The sequence below is a fragment of the Brachionichthys hirsutus genome, unplaced genomic scaffold, assembly GCF_040956055.1.
Source record: "Brachionichthys hirsutus isolate HB-005 unplaced genomic scaffold, CSIRO-AGI_Bhir_v1 contig_790, whole genome shotgun sequence".
Classification (NCBI taxonomy): domain Eukaryota; kingdom Metazoa; phylum Chordata; class Actinopteri; order Lophiiformes; family Brachionichthyidae; genus Brachionichthys; species Brachionichthys hirsutus.
In genome coordinates, this window is record NW_027180324.1 from 378901 (window position 1) to 400612 (window position 21712).

The 21712-nt window shown below is 41.1% G+C and overlaps 1 protein-coding gene across 1 annotated transcript in view; it reads right to left on the reverse strand.

Annotated features, from left to right (window-relative positions):
- LOC137912756 (plakophilin-4-like) overlaps positions 1-10029 on the reverse strand; it is a 50037-nt gene extending 40008 nt beyond the window's left edge. The window contains exons 1-2 of the mRNA XM_068756894.1: positions 10014-10029; positions 8227-8360 (exon numbers count right to left, since the gene is read on the reverse strand). Of these exons, the coding sequence (XP_068612995.1) occupies positions 8227-8360; positions 10014-10029 (150 nt within the window). The remainder of the gene's footprint in view (positions 1-8226; positions 8361-10013) is intronic.
- Between the last annotated feature and the right edge of the window lie 11683 nt (positions 10030-21712).

Genomic DNA, 21712 nt, shown 5'->3' on the forward strand with positions numbered 1-21712 from the left:
ATACTTTTGTTATTCTGTGTCTCATTATGACTTTTATGGGTTTGATAAAATATGTCCATAAATAGATGGTGATGCACGGAGCTATTTGGCAAAATGGGCCCTGGCCTGCTGAAACAGAGATGAGGAACACACGTGTCTGTTTGCAAGGCTCAGATGATGCAAAAGAGAATGAGTATTCACGGCTCTGTGTAATTTGTCTTTTTGGGGGCCGGTGTGTTTTTAATTTCCTATTTACTTGGCCCCTGCATAGTCGATATTTCTCCAGCATAATGATCAGACAGAGTACAGCAAAAATGACCATGATACAAAGCCTATGCTTATTTAAAGAGTGTGGGCTCAGCCATGTCTGTACCAGCCTTAGTGCAAAAGGACAAGACAAGGACAATGGGTGACCGGCTTTCCTGTACCAACAAGGCCAGCGATGCCTTCATTTGCTATTACATTTAGGCTGCTGGGATTTATCTGCACACAGTCCAAGAGCTGATTCAGATCCTGTCCCCTTGTGTCCTCAGATGGACCCGAAAGAAACAGATGAAACACGACAGCAGACCACACCGCCAATGTCCAGGCTACCTCATCATCTTTATGAATGCTGACAATGCAAGACCCATCAGACACGCCTGAAGGGGCTTCTGCCCGCTGCTGGTTCGGTAGAAAGATTGTAGTGCAACATAATTGGAAGGTTTGTGCAAAATTAGACCTCAAATATTCAAAAGTGTACACTGATGTACACATGCACTGTAAACCTGTGACATATTGTCAATGTGATACGAGTCAATAATTTATCAGGAATAATTTTTGGATTTACTTTTTGCTTGAAAAACACAACAGCGCTCCCCACTCTCGCCCACATGCTCTGTCAGCTCTTCAGCTGTCTCTATCAAATAAAGCCAATAATAATTTAGTAATCAAGAATAAACACAAGTGGGATGTGAATTATTTTCTATTGTGCTGTGATTATAATGGCATTTTCCTTTTGACTAGTTCTGAAAGCCCTATTCCTTTGGTTAAACTTGGAGCCTTCCTGAAGAACCTCTGTGGTTTCTCTGGTTAACATTCAGGAGCTTCCCAACGAGCCAAGCTCTTTAACTGAGATTAGACAGATTGTCTGACTTTAAGTCTCTAGCACCTTTCACATAGTAAGCAGTCAACCAGTAACAATTTAAACTGTTGCTTTCTTTTCTCAAAAGTTCCTTTCATTAGACAACCACAAGACATTTTAACACGTCAGCATAAAGTCTACTTTGCTTTACAGATTGGCATGTTTTCTCTGCCTGCAACTTTCAATTCTCTAAAGTTTGAATGTGTTATTTTACATTTAGTGAATATCTAATAAGTTCAAAGCTCTGGGGTATGAATGAAAACATTCATTGCATCATAATATGAATAACATCAAGCCCTAATTCTTAACCATTACAATTGCTCATTGAACATGCCTACTTGCATGTTCCAATTATTCAGCTACACACAGTATTCATCAGTAACTAGTGTGGTTGCAAACCTTTCTTAATTGTGCACCACACATGCATAATATGAAGGTCTGTGATGCCATATATCTAACTGCAAAGGAAGGTATGTTCATGGAATGTGAAAGTCACCATTGATGTATTAATAGATCTTGTAGCTCGTGAGAGTGGGTTTTGGGTTTGAACCTCTATAGAAAGGGGTGCATGGCCATTAGTGATGTTGAGACCTATTTTGCTTAGCTTTGTTGGGTTAGATGACATTTATTTTTGGCAAAGCAAAAATCACAACTACCGGTATGTTACAAGCTGCACTATGGCAGACCTGTTCCACAGAGAGCTCAATGTTAAAGGAGAAGTTAAAGGATTTCTGCAGCATCAGGGACAGATAAGTAGGCCTGAAGTGTGTGCGGAATAAACAAGCCTCCGAATGGGATGTGTGACTCGTACGCTGCACAATTACTTACACAAACTGTCACAAAGTCACCTTGTTACAATACTAAGGTTTAAGGAAAATGGCTACAGGGTCATGCCACATTGTACAGAATTATAATAACCCCACAAGTTAGAAGGGCATTTAGAAATACAGTAATGTGTGTTTCTGAGGTAAGCTGCAGACATTACCACGGGTTAATCAGAGAGGGAAAATTGCTTTAGCACCCACAGCTGCACCGCATCTTTTCTACTGTATAAGCTGTTAATATGGCAAGAGGCTTCTCTCTCACCCTAAAATAATGGGAAAGCAAGTTTACAATGGAACATCATTTCTGTCAGGATTTCTAATGCTGCATTACAACCCCTTATTGCAGGAAACTTGCAGAGCTACTATTTCTTCAGAGGAATAAAAAATGACCTCTGCAGTTTTACATACAGACAAAATTTAAGGTCAGAGAATGATAAAATTGCTGTAGAAGCTTTCTGGAGCTTTCTAATTCAGCGCTGGTTCCCCATATCAATTGATGGGTCCCACTGTGGTAATTTCACTTTAGCTGCTTAGGATTATTTGTCTTATGCCAGCACTGTAAGCAAGAATCACAGCAAAGGCAAACATTCTATTCAATTCAGTCACTTTTACCACCAGACGACAGTAATATATTTGTTTGGATGTATAGTTGGAAATCCAACTTGTTTCTGAGTAACAAAATGACTATTGTAGTCATTTTGCATCGTCCTCCCCAACACCAGCCACTCTCATGTCCTCCATCAATACGTCCATGTATTTTCTCCTAGTTCGACCTCTAGCCCTGTTTCCTGGCAGTTCCATCCTCAGCATCCTTCTACTGGTATAATCACCTAAGAAATAAAAAAATGCTTTAAAAAATACAAAATAAAAACATTTCCTGAGAAAGGTCTAAAGGTCTCGCATTGCCAATTAAAAAAGGCCTCTTACAACAACAACACAAATCCGCACTCCAAAAATAACTTCATGTTGGCGGAATTTTAGATGAAACATGCTGCTAACACAGATGAGCCAGATCACTGAGATCATTCTTTTATATATATCTGTATGTGAAAAGGAAGTGACTTGGCTTAAAAATGAAAATGCCATTAAAGAAAGTGTCATTAGCGGCTCTCCGATTAACACAGCAGCAGCTCCCACAATAAAACGAAGAAAGTCAAACACAGAGGACAGTTTGTGCAAGGGAGCGAAGAGACTCATTTACAGGTACCAAGTCATACCATCTTGTATTTGCATGTTGCAGAGGTCTGACTGGAACAAGTGATACCAGGAAATATAGAAGGAAAAAGCTGGAAACCGGCTGAATGCTGAGGCGGATGGGCAGCCAAGTTTAATCAAACCTAATGCCTTTACATCTCTGTCTTGTTAATATTCACAGCATGACCCACTTAATTACACTTTAAAAGCACATCTTATACTCCATTAGTGCTTCAAGTGGCAACATTTAAAAGAATTTCACATTCAAAGCTCTGTAGCAGTGGACACACACTGTTAAAACACACCTAGTAAGAATATATTTTATTAAACGTCAAGTGTTCATTTTACATGGAACACACAAATCCTGCCTTGGGCCATTTCTCTCTCCTGCAGCAAGCTTTTGTACAGTGTGTGACCTATCCAACATTATCATCTGATCACTGGTGCGTTCAGGGCCTAGGCCATCTGTAAAATGCTAGACTCAAAAGCATTCAGCAGACAAATTCAAATCTTTCCCCTCATTTTAACATTTTTACATCCACCAATTCCGTTGATTGAAGCTCTCTACCGGACCTGCTAGTTTCTGCAGCTACAAGCTGATAAAATGTGATTATTCTGTGTATTCTGATTACACCTGAACATTTGGGGAATAAATTAAAGTAACTTGCGAACAGAACAGTCAGACAGCCAGTGCAATTCAGTGGATCAGTGACCATTCAGCTCCTCTGACAGATCAATAGTGTTGTATCACACAAAGCATTGCTCTGGGCTAGAATGAGGACAATAAGCAATCAAGGACCAGTCATTAAGAGAAACCCACACACATGACAGAGGCATCAATCTCATCGGTGATTCACCCAATCAAGTACTTCTTCCTCCCTGGCGTATGGGAGCCAAATGATAGGCCGGCTGTACCACCACCTTCCAGAGTAAGTCTTCTGGGCCTTCTGTAAGTGGCAGACAGCCATAATGGTGAGTTATAATGATGAATATGATGATGATGAGTATTAACAGGCTTGTTTCGTGACGATGTCCCAGGGATGCTTTCAAAACAGCATTCCCCCCTGGACGAAAACACCACGGCGCCGGCATCATGTCACATTAGGAGCAGATTTTCTCTTCTCTCCAGTCCTTTCCATTTTCCTTTGCATTGACAGCTTCCTGCCGCAGCGCTTCAGAGAGTCATTCCCAGGTGACACCCTCTCTGCCTCCCTCCATCATGCTGACACTCCCACTTCTGTCCTTTTTGCTTTAGTTACCATCCTCTGCGTCCTACTGTATCTGAGCGCTTTGTCTTTCCTCTGTATATCGGAGCACTCTCCTTCACCTGCATCCCTCCCCTCTGAATCCGTCTCACTCTTTCACTTTCATACTTGTTCTTCTGCCCCACGGGGTAATTGCTCGGAGCCAGGCTTCCATTCTTTTGACTATAATTGAGGCTAGAATGCTTATGCCTCTAGATTTCTCCTTGCCTGTGACAGAGCAGCAGGGAGAGGAAGGCAGATAAAACCCTGAGGAGTGGAGAAAATCACTAGTCGATTGTAATTAGAGTCCTAATTTCACCTATGGAGGGAGAATAGACACTCAGAAAGACTGCAGAGAGAATTCAGCCTTTCTGCTGCTCTTCTGGCATGAAATACATCATGGAAAAATAGTGCCTCGAAGCTTTGCCCTGGTCACAACTTTGAACTCCTTAAGCTGGGTCGCTTAGACTAAGATTATTCTGGCTTCATTAAAACACGAACAAGGCTTGCTTCGGTATCTCTAGTGGGTAATATTTCAGCCAACTCATCAAGCTTTTAAGTGGCTGCCGGAGTTGTACCACTCACAGCATGGTCAGCTCCTGGGCTCTGAAAAGAAAGCTGGCGTCTGTGTGTGTCTGCCTGGCTTGGGTGGAAAAAGGTCACAGACGCTCCTTTCATGCAGTCTTCAGTGCAGGCCTGATACGCCTTTGTTTTTGTGTAATGAGGTGTCTGTTTGTTGCACCTCTGTGATTGCAGCAGAGGTGGCTACAGCACCAAAACTGCACATCTGTGTGACTGCGAGGTGTAATGGCAGAATAGGGCGGTGATGATGATGCTTACATTTATGCATATGGCCCAAGCGGCAGCAATCAGCAGATACCTCAAAGAAGAAAACATGACAGCATGTCAGCAAATTGGAGAGACAGGACAAAGTTTGTGAGCTCCTAGAGGACACGGTCAACTGATCTGATCTTTTTTTCCATGTTCAACAGAATGGTTTCTTTGCTGGCAGCAATGTTTCTACATTGTTTTGGAGTGTAATGTGAATTAAAGGAGATTGGACTTCAAAGAGATGCCACTGCACCATCTCTGTGTGAAATATGTGCCCACGTAGGAAGCAGGAGACAGATTTTTCTGAAAAACTGGACTCAAAGTGAAAGTGAGACCCAATGATTTGAAACACCACAGCATGTCGTGCTAAGAGAGCCTTTGTTGCTAGATGTATGGCTTATGCAGGCATGACCAAGCACAGCAAATAAAAGGTTTGCTCTGAGGGTAAAGTGTCGTAAAGGAGGAGAAAAATAAGCACACCAAAACACGACAAGCAGAGAGCGCAATATTTTATTTAACAAAGAAACGGTCATTACCGATATAAGCCGGTTTAATTTAACCAAACCCTGATCAACGAGCAGAATACCAGTTTGTGAAAATAGTTAACCGTTGTTGATAACAGAGTGACTCGATTGCTCGTATATCGTTGTAAAACACTACCCAGGCAGTGCTCACTACTCTGAACTGGTACCTGCAGTCCTTGTTAAGCCAACAGATACGAGCCTGAGCAAAAGAGTTCAAAATGAAGCATTAGTGAAAGGTGCAGCTCTATCTGGGCGGAGGACCGGGTGTTATAGTTGTTATAGCCTCACTGAATCACTCTCATCATTTGAATTACCAATTTAATGGTATCTACAATCTCTTTGGGAACTCATTCAATTAGTGTCAAACGTTTGTTCACAAAAATTAAGTCCAATCTTTGCCTTCATTCGCTGACATGCTTTTTTTTAAATCTTCTATCGCACCTTGGCAATACGGAGTGTGAAGAAAAGCCATGATTTTGCTTTAGTGACGAATCGTGTACTGCATTGATTCTCACCTTTACCCAGTGGGAAACCACATGTACAACAAGGGAGATTCATTTTCTGTGAATGAAGATACCAAAAAGCAGACAAAATAGTATTTCACATTAGCTCGTGCGGTTGTCATGACGGCAGATGTATCTGAGATCCTTGTCAGATTACATTTACCGGTAATCAATTTTACTTTCAATTAAAATTGACCTTGACAAAGCACATAGCTAAACATTTTCAGTTAATACAGGCAGCAGAGGAAATGACCATTCAATCATATCTCTCATGCTAATTGTTTTTTGCTGAAATCAAATGTTATTAAAGATATTTGTTAAAATGTTTACGTTTAGGGTCATGTGTGAGACAGGCTTGAAAAATTGCCCGACTAATTCTACAAATCAAAAATTGTGCAGAAACAAAAAGACGGATATCTAAAGACGTAAACGGGATCTGTAGTAAACCATTATGGAAGACATCCAGATGGTGGAACAGTGAATTAAAGGGGCAGAGAGTAAAGATAGAACTATAATAAGAAGGAACTACAGCCCACCAGAATAAAATCCTTACATTAATGGCAAAGAAGAGAGATTGTTAGCAATCAGAAGCAAGAGACCAAGCAATGAACCCACAGGGAGAATGGAATCATAAGCTGGTGAATCTGTCCTTGTTTGGGCATTTGGGCAAAGCCTGAGCAGCTGGAACTACAGCAGTGACATAAAACTTTAGTAAGATAGAAAAGACAAATCAGCAAAGTCAAGGAGTGAATAAAACAAGACAAGAGGAAATCATAATGAAAAGTCTTAGAAGGGTTGCACATAAAAATCAGTTGTCATATAAACACTTGCTGAAACCACGGTCATCCTGAGCCCCTGCCCGAACCGCAACCACAGTGCAGCAAACTCGCATATTTACACTGACAGCGAGATCCCTCGAAGGTTTGCTTCTCAACAATCACAGGAAACCCTCACGCAAGCAAACACAGGGAAAAAGCAATCAAAAAAGCCAGTGCCACCTCCGTCTTTTTTGCTCTCACTCACCGTCTGATTTGCCTGCCAAACCCGATACAACAATCAGTTTAAAATCTGCAGTCGTTAGCAGGAATCCTGTCTGAATAACTGCCACAAAGTCCAAAAGCAGCAGCAGGCAGGCTTCCCGCTCTTCCTGCTCGCCTGCGTAGATCTGCTCCAACCGGACAGACAACTGAAGTACACTCTGAGGAAGGAAGTGACATCGGCAGGTGCTACCGCCTTCTTTCCTTCCTCACTCACTCACTTATGTTAACAATGCCAACTTCCCTGCAATAAACCAAATTGAGACTTCTGTGAGTCATTCTTTAACAACTACCAGACAATTAATTTCAAACTGTTGTTTAATTAAAGTGTCATTTGGGAACATGAGATGGAATTAACATTAATAATATGCTAAATGTCTTCGCCTAGTTTGCCCGGCACTGGATTTTCACAAATATGTATGACTATAGAGTGAAGCCAGTGACCAAAAGAGAAAGCGTGGCTTTGAAGGGAGTGGAGAAGAATCAGGGAGACAGACATAGATTGAGTGAGTGAGTCAGAGGGCATGTCCCTCCACAAGATCATAAACCCTCCTCAATGATCTCCCTGGTCGTCCATTCATGCGAGTCAGGCCATGACTGCAGGCGATGAACAACCAAGAACTGCTAGTCCGTCTTATTCCACCCAAAAAAAGACAAAAAGGAGATATAGAAAGGCTACAGTTCTGCCAGGAAGATATTTTCACCATTCCATATGAAGAGAAATTTCTGCTTCGCATTCTGTGCCGCAGCGTTATATGATTACAGTTTAAAAAAGGAACATAGGATAAATTCACAGGAAGATAAAAGTCCATATAGCTTATGTGATGGAGTAACTCCGAGTAGAATGTGTGACTTACCAGTAGTATTCCTGATCTCCACATAAACACCCCATAAAAGCTTTAACAATGCCTTGATATGAGCAATTACATGAAGCAAAGTGAGGAATGAATGGGAAGCAATATGCTACCTGTTCTTTGACGGAGGCCAGGATGGTGGTGGCTGTGCTATCAACCTCCATGCTGCGGCCAGCGGAACGGTCGCGGACAGTCGGCAGAAGCCCCTCCTCCGTCACTGGGCTCTGCTCAGGAGCTGGCATTCCTCCTGTGTGGACACACACACACACACAATCTGGTCATCACAGACACTCAACAAAAACAACAACACTCACTCTCGTATGAAAAACTGTGTGCAAACATACTAACTCCTTTAGTCAACCACTCCTCGATGACTATCAGCGGCCGCAACAACCGGCAAAACGCACACCCACACACACCATATGGCCCAAAGACAAAAACGGATGTCAATGTTCCATGTTTGTGAATATGGCAAATCAATGCCATATGGCCTTGAGACAACAGAGCTTTTAAAAAAATAGTTCTGTACCTAATACAAAGTTATGGAACACTAACGGAATGAAAGTCAACAATTCTAGAGAAGGCAGAAAATAAAGAAACAGGAAGGGAATGCTGGATGTTTTCATATTTACCAGAAGCCCCCCGACTGCAGGATGAAACACTTTTACTGACTTTAGGATCTACCATAATTTGTATCTCAAAGATATGAGCGGACCCATTGGTTTCATATATTATGAAAATGTTCTTAAAAGTAGAGGAATATTACCTACTAAAATCACCAGGAGGCGAACAAATGGTAATTAAAACACAGCCCTACAGCTAGCGTGTGGACACTCTTTCCATTAAAGTGTTTATCTTTTATTCTAATGCTCAAAATCACAGCCCGAGGGTGACGAGAAGACCTTCTGTACAGTAGCTTTACAGAGAGAGAGTCGCTTCAATGCTAAGAGAGATCATTCCAAAGGGTTAAAAGGCCAAATGGTGTCATGTATAAGCACCAAAACCTGAATTGCTCTGTGCTCACACAGAGACGAATAAGGAATCATTTAGCTGAGCTGGTTGGTCTGTTTACAGAGAGAACAGAAAGGTTCTTGGCCGGGATAAGGCTATTGGGGGAGGAGGCGTGATGTATGTGGGAGGTCCCCAAGACATTTTACGAAACGTTACCCTGAGGTATTCTGCTAGCCAGCCATGTGCCAGGGCCAGTGTTAAGGATTTACTACTACCGAGAATGTTAGTCCACACTGTGTAGCCTGTCAGTATCCCAAATTCCTTTCCTGCTCATTCACACCATTGTAGCATACCGACTCCAGACCGCCTCCACTGCAGCCTCTGAATCAAGGCCATGGAACTCGATTCCCAAAAAATACAGCAACAGGAAATGGGAAAAAGTTTTTTTTGAGTTTGGCAGAGCTCCTCCTCCCTGAATTCTGCACAGAGGAGAACGCAGTCTGCAAATCCTGAAACTGACAGAAGTTGCCAACCCGGTCAGGGTTCTGCTTTCTCTCTCTGTGTATTTTTGCAGAAGCCGAAGAATTGCAGAGTCCCAGGATACAGGCAATTTATGATAATTATTAAAATCTTCATAGATTGAGTATTACAAGGACCATAATCTGAATTTCTCTATTTCTTTTACTGTCTGATAAAACACACCTTCCATCAAAAAGAAATAACACCCGAGCCTGTCAAAATGAAAAAGAAAGCAATTCCTCACAGCATGACCACAGTTTGTATATATAATCTCTTTGAATGGATATTTCTCAGCGGTCTAAACTCGACTGTCGGAGAGTGCACGCTAAGTAAAATGTAGGAAACAGAACCACAGGAATAACATCCAAAAGGGGTTCAACCGTATTGTAGGAATCATCAAGCAGAGCAAAAACAGTGTTCCCGCTCTTACCTCTGTAATTCCCCATTTCATCTGTTCCACAAAGATCTCGCTCTGCTTAGCTTGGAGATCCTAGCTTGTTTGGGTTAGGAGTGAGGACAAAGATGCTGTTGCAAACCTGCCACGGTACCTGCAGCGGTAGGCTGACTGGTTATTCTACATTTCTTTCTTTCACTCCAAATGCGGAGGGGAAAAACAACCTTGCTGCACTGTGTGGTTGTTAAAACGTTGCATGTTCAACCCGTCAGCGGTTTGAAAAGCGAGCCCAAGGCTGAGCTGTAGGTGCAAAGGCCGGTCTCTTCAGATGCCAAGTCTGTCATTAGGTTAAACACCTGAGGACCAAGCTGTGCGGTTCCCAGGGAGACGATGACCTCATCATGGACTTAAAGATGCAGACAGACATCTAATTATTAACATTGTGGCTATTTTCGATGACTAAGCAAAAAAATAACTACTATGTATGCATACATGGTTTCTGAACGAAGATAAGGACAAAACAAAACTGATTATTAAAATAATTTCCTTCAATGACATATTGCTTCTAAATTTCAACATAGCATAATATGCAGCTCTTTGACTCAACACTCTTTCTAGTCAGAGCTAAATCTCCCCTTCAAAGTACCATAATCCTCAGTGTCTCCAAGCTTGCCAAGAAAAGTCTTACTCCACCCTGACTCTTTGCGCCACGTGATTTGATCCAGTGACCTCAGAACCCGGCCACTCCTGAGCTTCTTAGTCAAACGCTTTTTCCATGGCGTGATCAAATGTAGCTTATGGAACTATATTTATTTTTCTAATGTTTACGTAAAAGTTTATATATACTTTCTCATATATATGTGCTCTGTTGTATTTGAGTATTTGGAATATTTAAGTGTAATTAACACATTTATTTATTTAGATTGACCAGTAACTAATTTAGGTGCACCCTAAAAAATGTGTTCATAACCTTTTTTGTTAAGTAAATGATTGTAAAGGGGAATGAATTTGGCAGATAAATATATTCCTTTTAAAAGATTGTGTGCACGAGTTAATACCACTGGCCTATGATGAAAAAACAAGTGTTTAATAAATTATTTTTCCCTTACCCCTTTTTAATTGACGGCTCAACATTTGTATAGCATGATTAGATTCTTTACTAAAAGAGTGATAGAATGAACAGCAGGCTGGGTTACACTCAAAAGATTTTTTGTCAGACCTAGTAAATCTCACCATGCCAGCCATTAGTAAGTCACTCCTCAATATTTGCCCTGAACAACCCACTGGCGCCCCAACAACCACCATCCACTACAATATTATTATCTCATATCCACAGAGCAAATAGAACACGCTGTTCCGTTTAATTAAATCAGTAATTTCTCTGGGTTTGTACATTGGTGGAAATGTTTGGGATAAATTACAAAACATAGAAGATCAACATTTTTATGCTGAAATACTGCCTAAACATTTGATCAGTCGTCGTTCACAGCTCAATTAAGAATCAGGTTATTGTAGAAATCAGACCGTTACACCAAGCATGGATTTTCCATCATGCACAGAAAAATCATCACAGACTTAAAAACACTAGCAGGCTACGAAAAGATTTAACCTTCACCTCACTAATGCTTCAATCTATAAACAATTAGTAAAACCAAAAGAGGTAATTACAACATTAATCACCATTTATGCATGAACCACAAACATTAACAAAAGTAACACCTGTCTGTTGCAACAAGAAACATTATGTTTTAATAACCCAGTTCAATGCAAGGCATGATGGGATATGAGAGCTATCACCACGCCTCTCCAGAGATGCTGGTCACGTCTCTGTTCTCCTCCCACTGGTATTTGTGAGGTGATGCCAGCAGGATCTCAGTGGAGGTTTAAAATAATTTAAATCTAAAATAGTTTATTCAATTTAAAATCATGTGTCTTTTTGAGTTCTTTGTTGGTTCTGTATACAGAACTAACTATGAACTTAAATCATAGGATGAATACTCTCTATGCTAAATTGTAAGCAGATTTAAAACTAAGCTGGATTGACAGTGGTAAATCAGAACAGGGCGATCGTGTGGCAAAGTGGGATTTTGAAGGTTATCATCCAAACAAATACCAAATTAACTATTCATTGATTATCTTCAAGAGGTCCTGCAGTCCATTGAAATCATCTGATTTTTTAAATGGTAATCCAAACGCTCTCAGACCTCCGTGTCACATAGTTAATCATAGCTTATCTGGAGTGACTTAGCAGCATTATGCAGCATGTGAAATCTTTGGGGAGAGGAATAAAGTTCCGTAATCTCCCAGCGACTGCATAAAGGTCCCCCAAAGGCCTGCAAGGCTCGACTGTGCTGTTTCAACAATGGAATAAATGTGCTGAATAATAATCAAACAAAGATGAATTATAAATTATATCCTTTAGTGAAACCCTAGAATGACGATGATTGCAAAAAACTTGATCAGATACAAATATTCACATTATATACTTTAGACTAGAGCAAGTCACTGGATTCTAAATAAACACAAGCTTGGATCAGGGTGACTGAAGCCATGACAAAGTAGCTGACCTGTGCTCCAGTATATTGATAAGTACATGCATACTGTGACTACATTGTACTGCAACACACATCAAGTATCATTTTTAAAGAATGTCAAAGTCAGAGTCAGAATAGCAAACTCACCACAAGCAAAACAAAGTTATTATTAGATGCTTCACTTTCTACGACTCTCGGCTGTTGAAATGCTTTCTCGCATTGACACACCCAAAGGAATGTTTCTTTTTCCCGGAGTAGAAACACGCCTGCATGCACACACACACACACAACCGCTATCAATCATTACGCCAAATAATCTACGAACAACGCCAAAGCTTCCTCCTCATGGACACATGATCTGCCCTTCTGTTGCTGTGGGAATTTAACAGGAGAGTTAAAATGCAGCATGGCGTAGAGACAATAATCCAACATCATCTCTGCTTTCTCAGCCAAAAGGACATGTAAATCATATGATTCAGAAACTACACCATGCCTGCCTCCCACCTTAAACCTCACCCTGATAGATGTTGCAATAACCTGAGGCCTTCACCAGCATGTGTATCCACAGGGTAGGGCTTGGCAGTGAGTAAAAGCCGGAAACATTTTTCAGTTTATGCCACCTGGAAATAGACAAAGACTAATGCCACATGGTGCATGCATCCTTCCTAGCATTGAGATTATTTTGCAAGATGTATTTATTCAAAGAGGACATGTAGAAGATGACCGTAGACCAAATAATCCATGTTTGCTTTGCAGCAGCAAAAACACAGCACTAACTTTACCATTTACAACTCTCTATTTATACCATCCACCCGCCTAGACTATATTATAGTGATTGTATGTAAATTAGACAATATTAACTTTCTACTTTAAGACCTGTGACATGATGTAAAGTCAACCAACTGCTTTCACACACCTAAATATATTTTGTACACCAACCGATGGCCAACATAGTTTTATATATCAAATGTAAGGAGCTACAATGCTGGAACTTAAATAAGAATGCACATATTCCTCACGTTAATGGGCACACAGGGAAACAGATGTTGGAAGATGGCATTTAGATTCTGGTGATGTCCTTCCAGTTTGAAAATGATCTCATTTAAAAGAGTGATACTTTTATAATCAATTAATCTCTGCAAGAACAAATTATAATGTATTTACTCTAAATATGATTGAAATGATGATAAATGACTATTGAAATAAAGTAATCAAACTAGCATCCTCGCTAAAATTGTATTATAAAACCGGCAACAACAACAATCTCACAAGCCCTGAAAAAAATCCCAGCCGCCTTCCAACCTTCATGCCATAGAGAGCAAAACCACCAGCAAACACAGGACACGATAATGACAGACAATCATAATCGGACAGTTCTTCGCTCCCCAGATTGCCACAGTCAGTTCAGTTCAGTCAAGAATGATTTCCATGAGCTGGGAAAGACATCTTCGCCATGGCCAGGGCTCATTCCTGAAAAACAGAATAGCTTTTCTGCTACACTGTGTGATAGTAATTTTATATTGACAAAGAAAACCTTCTCATTTTAACTGACAAGCTCCAGGCTGAATATCTGCACAAATATGCTCTACAGCAGTCGTCTGCCTTGCTAAAAGATTCCTCCGTGGATTCCTCCGTGGCATTGAGCATTCTATTATAAGCAAGAAGAATAAAATACTGAGACTGGAAGATTGAATCCATCTGTGCAGGAACACTGGCCAGTTTTAAACTTTGCTGAACTTTGGAAAACAGAACACTCCCATTCCTCTGGTGCTTTATGAAACTACCTCAAAGACAGTTATGGATTAGCAGAGGCCTGGCTATGCACCTACTGCCTGATTTGCATTGTCACTATTTCCCTTACCCCTTTTTATATCTCACTAACTTTTGGTACTGGATGCACACTTTCAAGGACACTATAATGCCCCACCACTACTGCAGAACGCACAGCTGCAAAGACATTTTCATATCCTGTCCCTCTCTACTGTGAAGGTGTTGCTTGGTACCAAAAATGTAACTTTGTATCATTACTCTTCCTCCGATTTATTTTTCCTTGTTGGGGAGCCTGTAATCTCTCAGTCGTCACAATCATCAGAATCCCCCCTGGAAGAGCCCTGGTGCTCAATTTACGTCACTGAATGTTAGAATACCACAGACTCCCTGACCACAACGTTTGTCTCTCGGCGACGAGTGACCAATGAGCTCATCTGACTTGCTCATGCTGGTTGTTGACTGAAACAAGCTGCACTCCAACGCAGTAATTTACCACTTCTGTGAGCCCCAGCTCGGGAGAGCCTGCCAACTGGAAGGTGATCTCTCAAAAGACTGGAGTCTAAAACCTCACTAATAATTCTGCCTTTTGTAAGTTTTCAAGCCTTGGAGAAATCTGAGCACCTCCTTAATTTCAACTTGACAATGTGATGATTAAAATGCAAACAGCTAAAATACCAATGAACTTGAAGACAAACAGCTGGGTACTGCAAACTGGTTTGTGTTAACATGCTACAACTGAACTAAACCTTGTACTCGCTGTACCTGTTATTACAGGTCCAACAACAATCACATCCCATAGTTGCATGCCTCTGCAGACTCGTCAAGTTGTAATTATATCTATTTTCTCAGACTGGCAGTCGATACAGTAGATGTTTTTCTAGAGATGAAGCTCTGAAGTGAAAATGACGCTTCCTGGCGCTTCCTGTGGGGCATAATGATTGATTGGTTCACCCCGTTTTTTAATTCTCTATCAGATTTGTGACAGCAGAATATCGGTACAGTATCTTCTCCTTTGCTGGGCAGTCTTTGGCCCTCTTTCACTTAACCATAATACCATGTAGAAATATCAAGCTTTATGAATGCTTTCTTTTCATTGATTGATTTTCTTATCAATTATATTGTTTTTTAATGGCATAAACGTAAAACCCAACTGCAGTTATGAAACTAGCGCAAATTGTTAATAGAACATTTCAAAGTGTGTCACATATTTTGGTTACCATTGTTACATGGCTGATCCACAGCGCCTCTGTGTGACTAGTCCACAGCAGCAGCAGATGTTTTATCGTTCTAACCAGTAGCTACAATTGTAGCAGTTGGATTTGTAAATTGGAGAACTTTATCAAGGATGGATTTCTTTTTAAACGTCCTAGCACAGAGGAGCAGCTGGTTGTGTTTGGTAACAGCTCTGAAACAACAACCAAAGGATTAACGGTCCTTTGTAACTGTCAGTAGTTGCAATGCGTGTTTAATTACAGGGTTGATGTTAAAACAGTCTTTGCAGTTTGTGTAACCTTGACTTCAGGTCAATGCCCTGACCACGATATTTAATCTGATTATGCGGTTTTGTCACTTCAACCTTTGTGATCTGGTTAGATCAATGTGCCACTTTCGGGCCAATCCAGAACATGCAAAGTGATTCTTAGGTGTCACGTTACATTGGCTACGTTTACATGGACAACATTTCTTTAATCTGATCAGAGTTCGGAGTAAAATCGGATGCACTGTGTTCATGGACCCTAAAAATATAGATCCGATTAGGACTTGCGTGTCCATGCATCACACTTTCGATCGGGAAACAATTATTTTGACATGCGCAATTTATACCAAAGATACCGGAAATAGTAGAAGAAGAAGCCATAACGACTTCCATTGTAAACAAAACATGGCTCCGCGCTTTTCTGCTTGAAACGTCAGCGTTACTTCGCATGTTTTCCCCGTTTGCGCGGTTTGTTTCCTCCTTTAGTATCACCAGCAACATGCTTGCCTCAGATATTGACCAGTTCTGTCTTTTGCTCGCTCTGCTTCAACTAGCTCCCGGGAATAGCAGATGCGCGTATAGCTGTGAAATATTCACATCAGTGACGGCTTGTAACGAAACATCGGAATAAGTGTTTTCATGCGCCCTGATCGGATCATAAATTGGTATAAACCACCCCTCTCGATCGGAATAGAATCGTGATCGGATCGAGCTTGATTGGGTTAGACTATTCCGATTTGGGTGTGTACATGAAGCATTTTTATTCCGATCAGGCTTTTAATCCGATTAAATGTGTCCATGTAAACGCACCTGTCACCAGTCACAACCACTGTAGTTCACTTAAAATAACCTGATGTGCTATGCCATGCTACGTGTGTGTGTGTGTCTGGACTTGGTGGCAGCGTACTGCTTTCATCTCAACTTAAAGTAAACAGCCCAGCGTCCTGCGGCGTTCAGCCACAAGTGGGAAGTTTATTTGGGCGGGGAGTCGTCTACGATTTAGCTTGCTCACTGGTTTCTTCGATGCTAAAACCCCCAGCTTTAAATACATCAGGCGAGCCAACCAGAACAGACATTTAAAAGCAATTTAGCCAAGATCACTATGTATTGCAAGTTATTGGCATACTACAGCAAACACTTCTGGGAATCTAACACAGGGTGATAAAGTACACGGGAGTACTTAAGAGAATACACGGTTTCTGTTAGGTGGTGCCATATAAATTATCTTTCAAGATTTAAAACAAAAATAAATCACAGCCCACAGGCTGGAAAAAGATGTTTATGACTTTTCAGTTCTGTAGAGGGACATAAGGGTTTATTTGAGACATTAAATATACTGTAATTTATATCCATCAACAGGCTTCTGAACGAGGAAGACATTTTTAGCTGAAAATCATGTGGCACGGTGACAGCTGGGATGGAGATCTTTTTCTAGCAGAGAGAAAAGAACCCATTATATTATAACCATCGTCCTGCAGTATGCCCCTTTACTAAGAAGAGGTCAAGAACTGTCATTTGTACCAGACACTGAGTTGTGGAAAAGAGGCGGCAGCAACAAAAGGACAAAAATAATTGTTACGTTAAAAATAAACCTGAATAATTTAGAAGTTTTTCCCTGCAAAGGAGTTCCTACCACCAAAAAAAGGAATAATCCTTCATATACTTAGATATATAAATATCAAATACCGGTATGTAAAATGCATTTGCATCAGCACTGAGTGGAATACTCCGAATAACATTCCAAAGTTCCAACCTCTGAGTGAACACATCTGTGGGGTGAATGTATTAACCTCTGGTTCATCAGATTTGAGGTGTCTGACAGATTCTATTATTTAAATCACTCTATTTTGAAGTTCATCTGTTTGATAGTGATAGAATGCAGAGCCAAGTGAATAACTCATTTTGGGGACACAACATTTTCATGGCATGTTCAAGCAGATGTGATTCAGCCTGTTTGCAGTATGTACAAAAAGCTTTGCTGGTCGGACCTACCTGTCCTTTAAGAGCTGATCAATTTTCTTTGACATTTGCTGAGGTTTTTCCCTGCTGTACACTAATTGCCACCATTTAAATTTGTTCTTGAAATTCACGCTGTCCATTTGCAGCAACAATTTTAAAGTTTTTCACCAAGAACGCAGTGTGCTCGCTGCTCACCTGTGGTAAGCCGTAACAACGCAACTAAAAACTGTCTCGCTCAGCTGTCTTTAACTTGGGAAGATAATAAATTGCTTTTCGCCCACATACGAGACTTCTGTCGTTGCCGGGTTGCAGGAGCTTCATATGTCAGTCTACCTGTGGTGGCGCGTTCTTACAGGAGATTGACATGCAAGCACACCCAATAGCGGAATGTGTCACTGCATGAAAAACCAATGACGGCCCAGTTCACTTCACGACCCTCCTCTTTTTTTGTCCCATTTAATATCAGGCTGCAATGATTACATGCATTTTAAAATTAAATGTTGGTCTCTTTGCCCAAACAACCCTTTGCACTGTAAAAAAAAGAAAAAAAGGAGTCCATCCATTCACTTCTTCAGCCCTTTGGATGGACAGAAAAGTTCTGGTTGTATGGATTTAGCAGCTGATCAATATTTGAGACATGCAGTCTGTGTTCCTGAGCCACCTTCTAGTTTATGTTTTATGGCGTCTGGTGCACTCATGTGTTACTTCTCTTTTTAGCATCAGAGTTTTCACCCTTTGGTGATAATGTGAGCGGAAAAGCCTTGTCCCTTCATTCCCCGTCCACATGGCAGGAACTGACAAGGGGGGTGGGTATCTTTAGGACTCAGCACGTTGGGCCTATGGTGGGTTATTTTACCAGACAAAAATCTATTGTGCACCTAATCTCTAAAAGCGCTGACATGCTTTGTGTTCTGTATTTACTTTAGCTGTCCAGCATCCAACCAAGCATGAAATCTGGCTCTCTTTTAGGAACTCATCTACATATCCAGTCAGATATACTAAGAAAGAAGCCACACACGCAAGGCTCATCTACAAACAGCGGAAGGCACTTTGTAAATGTAGTTTGTCTCTTTAACTTCATTTATTTTGACTTAAGATAGGAAGTCATGGTTAATTTAAGACTATACACACTCCAAACTTATGTCTGTGAAGCAAAGACACGTAATGCATACTAATCCTGCATACTTTTCACAATATGTTAGATATGAAGAACAAATCATTTTAACCACCAAAAACATGCAACTTAGGTCCAGGTCATTATAGAAAAAGAAAATTAATTCTCAATTGACTTACCTGGTTATAAAAATATGTAAAAGTCTTTTGAGCAATATCAACATTTTTATACATTTCCAAAGGGCATTCCCTGTTCCACTTCATGTGGCTGGTTCTCAAGAAAAGCAGGAGAGAAAGGGAGTCTTTTTACGCCACACGATACTACATGGAATGGAAAGAGGCTATGTGGCGTGGAACGTAATGAAACATTTTTTTCCATGGCATTGGAGGACGAGAACGTGATCTATTAGCCTCCAACGTTCGAACTAGAGTCCGTTCCAAACTGAAAAAACAAATACAGTGAGTTGAATATCTTTTACACTCAAACAAACCTGCTTCATAACATAACCTCTGGAAATCTAGAGATATTTACGAGTTAACGAGTTTTCTTTTGCATGTGTGGACAATACAGCTGCATCCGTGTCTATAAATACTCAGAGTATGTTATGAATAAACTGACACCATTAGAGATTCATGAAAAGGTTGGGAGTAAATACAACTCAAACGTCTGACTGCCACATGGAAAGCTTAACGTTTAAGAGCATTCGGCTAATGGACACTGACCTTCTCTTACTTCACTGAAGGACGAAGTTGATACTTCAGCAATTATACACATTCATGCATGTGCAGACACATGGAAAAAATAACCATTTTAGTTTGCATGAGGCAAAGACTGGAAATAATTTGTCTCTATTCAAGGAGGGAAAGATATTTTTGATCGTAAGCATGAGAACTAGCAAATTTGACATGTAACTTCAGGGTGAGCGCTTAAGCTTTGATGTCGATCCAGAATTAGGGGGTGAAAGATCTACAAGGAGAAGAGGCCCACCAAGAGGGTGCAAAACTATTCAACTGTCGTCAGTTCCTATTAAAAAGAACTCGCCGTGAAGACGGGGTCAAACAATCACACCGACACACAAAAGCTCTTTTGCAAGTATGTGTGTGTGTTTTTGTAATAGGAGATGCAAGGTTGGGTCTTCATGCAAGCAAACGTAGCTAAATAACCAACACAGAGTTTCACAAGAACCCATCACTATTGTGTCGGTCGGGCAACAGAATAAAAATGTCAAACTGACAACCATTTGAACGAAAAGTCTGGCTTTTTAAAACCTCTCTTTGCACGACAGTGTCATTGCTTAGAATATAAACAGACACTACTATAAAAGAAAAAAAAAAGAGGGTGAGCTGGACTCTTAAAACCAACCACCACCCCCCCACCCCCCCGTTTTTTTCAAATCCACAATAAACCGCTCTCAGAGCTTGTCTACTGAGTGAGCAGTGTGTGTGTCCCGTGTGGCAATGTGTATCACAAGGGGAGCAAAATCAGTGTTTGTGTATTTCTATGTCAGGCAGGGCTTTGAGTCAGGGCGAGCGAGTTCACATATCATCTCATCCGGGATAACCACTGCTGATTTTCATTTGGACATCCATGATGCAGCCAGGTGACTTCTCTACACCTTCATGGAAATGGGAGCAGCAGGTATCAATATTCCTACAATCCTTTGTGCAATAACAGGCGCTTGAACTTTTGTGAAAAGTCATTGCAACAAATGTAATAACATTCAGTATTTCTTTTGCGTTGCTTCTCTGCTTTGCTCCCCCCCCTCACCGATGTGAATACTTCACAGAGGAATTAATTCCAAATGGGACATTTTCAATGCCCTTAATAATGAGATTTCCACACGTTGGAATTTAAATGACAGTTTAGACAGATAAGTGAGTTAATATAAGGAGAATTAATTTAAACAGAGAATGCAGATCAGATCAGACCTACTTAAGGTGGACCTAGTTTAACTTTATAAATCCTGAGTGAACGACAGGATCTAAAACAACTAATTAACCAGGCTCTAAAATACTGCACTTAAATGCAGAGTCAGGTCATTTTTTTTATTTTTCTTGACAACTTTCAGGACAATAATTACTATTTTTTTCGTTTCTCGAATAGGAGTCTAACGCAGAAATACGGTGTTGCGTTAAAAAGAAACGCAAATGCTCCTAAAATGCAGATTAGGGTAATTAAATATGGCGTAGTTTGAGTGCGGGGGTAAAGGTAAGCTTAGCTCCGCCCCTCGGCGACCTCGCATTCCACACATTCCCACCCTCTAATCTCACCTGCCTTTCCCTCCGCTCGGAAACTCGCTTCAAAAGGCAATAAAGCAATAATCAGAGGAAATGTCAGCCAGGTGGCCGGAAGAGAACCATCAGACCATTTCTGAATGTTTTCATCCCGCCGGGTAGTTGGGGGGGGGGGGGGGGGGGGGTCGCGTTAAGGTCTCTCAAAGGCGAACCGGTCACAAGAACAAGATCAGTGTTAGACTGTCCCCCGCCGGAAAGACAAGAAGTTCGTCTTCAGTCCCGCACAGAGAAACGACCGAGCAACTTGTCTCCGGGATGAACTCACGACTTTCTCAGTTCGATTCTCGCGCAAAGATGCTTTCATTCCCCTCCTTTCTCTCGGATTACTCTGCAGTTAATAAAGGAGGTAAACATTTAAATACCTTGGAGGACTGCTGTTGCGCGGCTGAGCTGCGACTCGAACCTGCATTGGAGCGCGTAAGTTCTTCGGTTAAGTCCCGCCGCTTAAGTCCATGCCTCCACGAAGGGCTTCGACCGAAGAGAGGAGGGATCCTTTCCCTTCCGCTGCTCCTGCTCCCACCAGCCGACCGGAGGCAAGACGAGAGTGCATGACGTCACTGGAAATGTGGGAAGCAGCTCGCACTCGT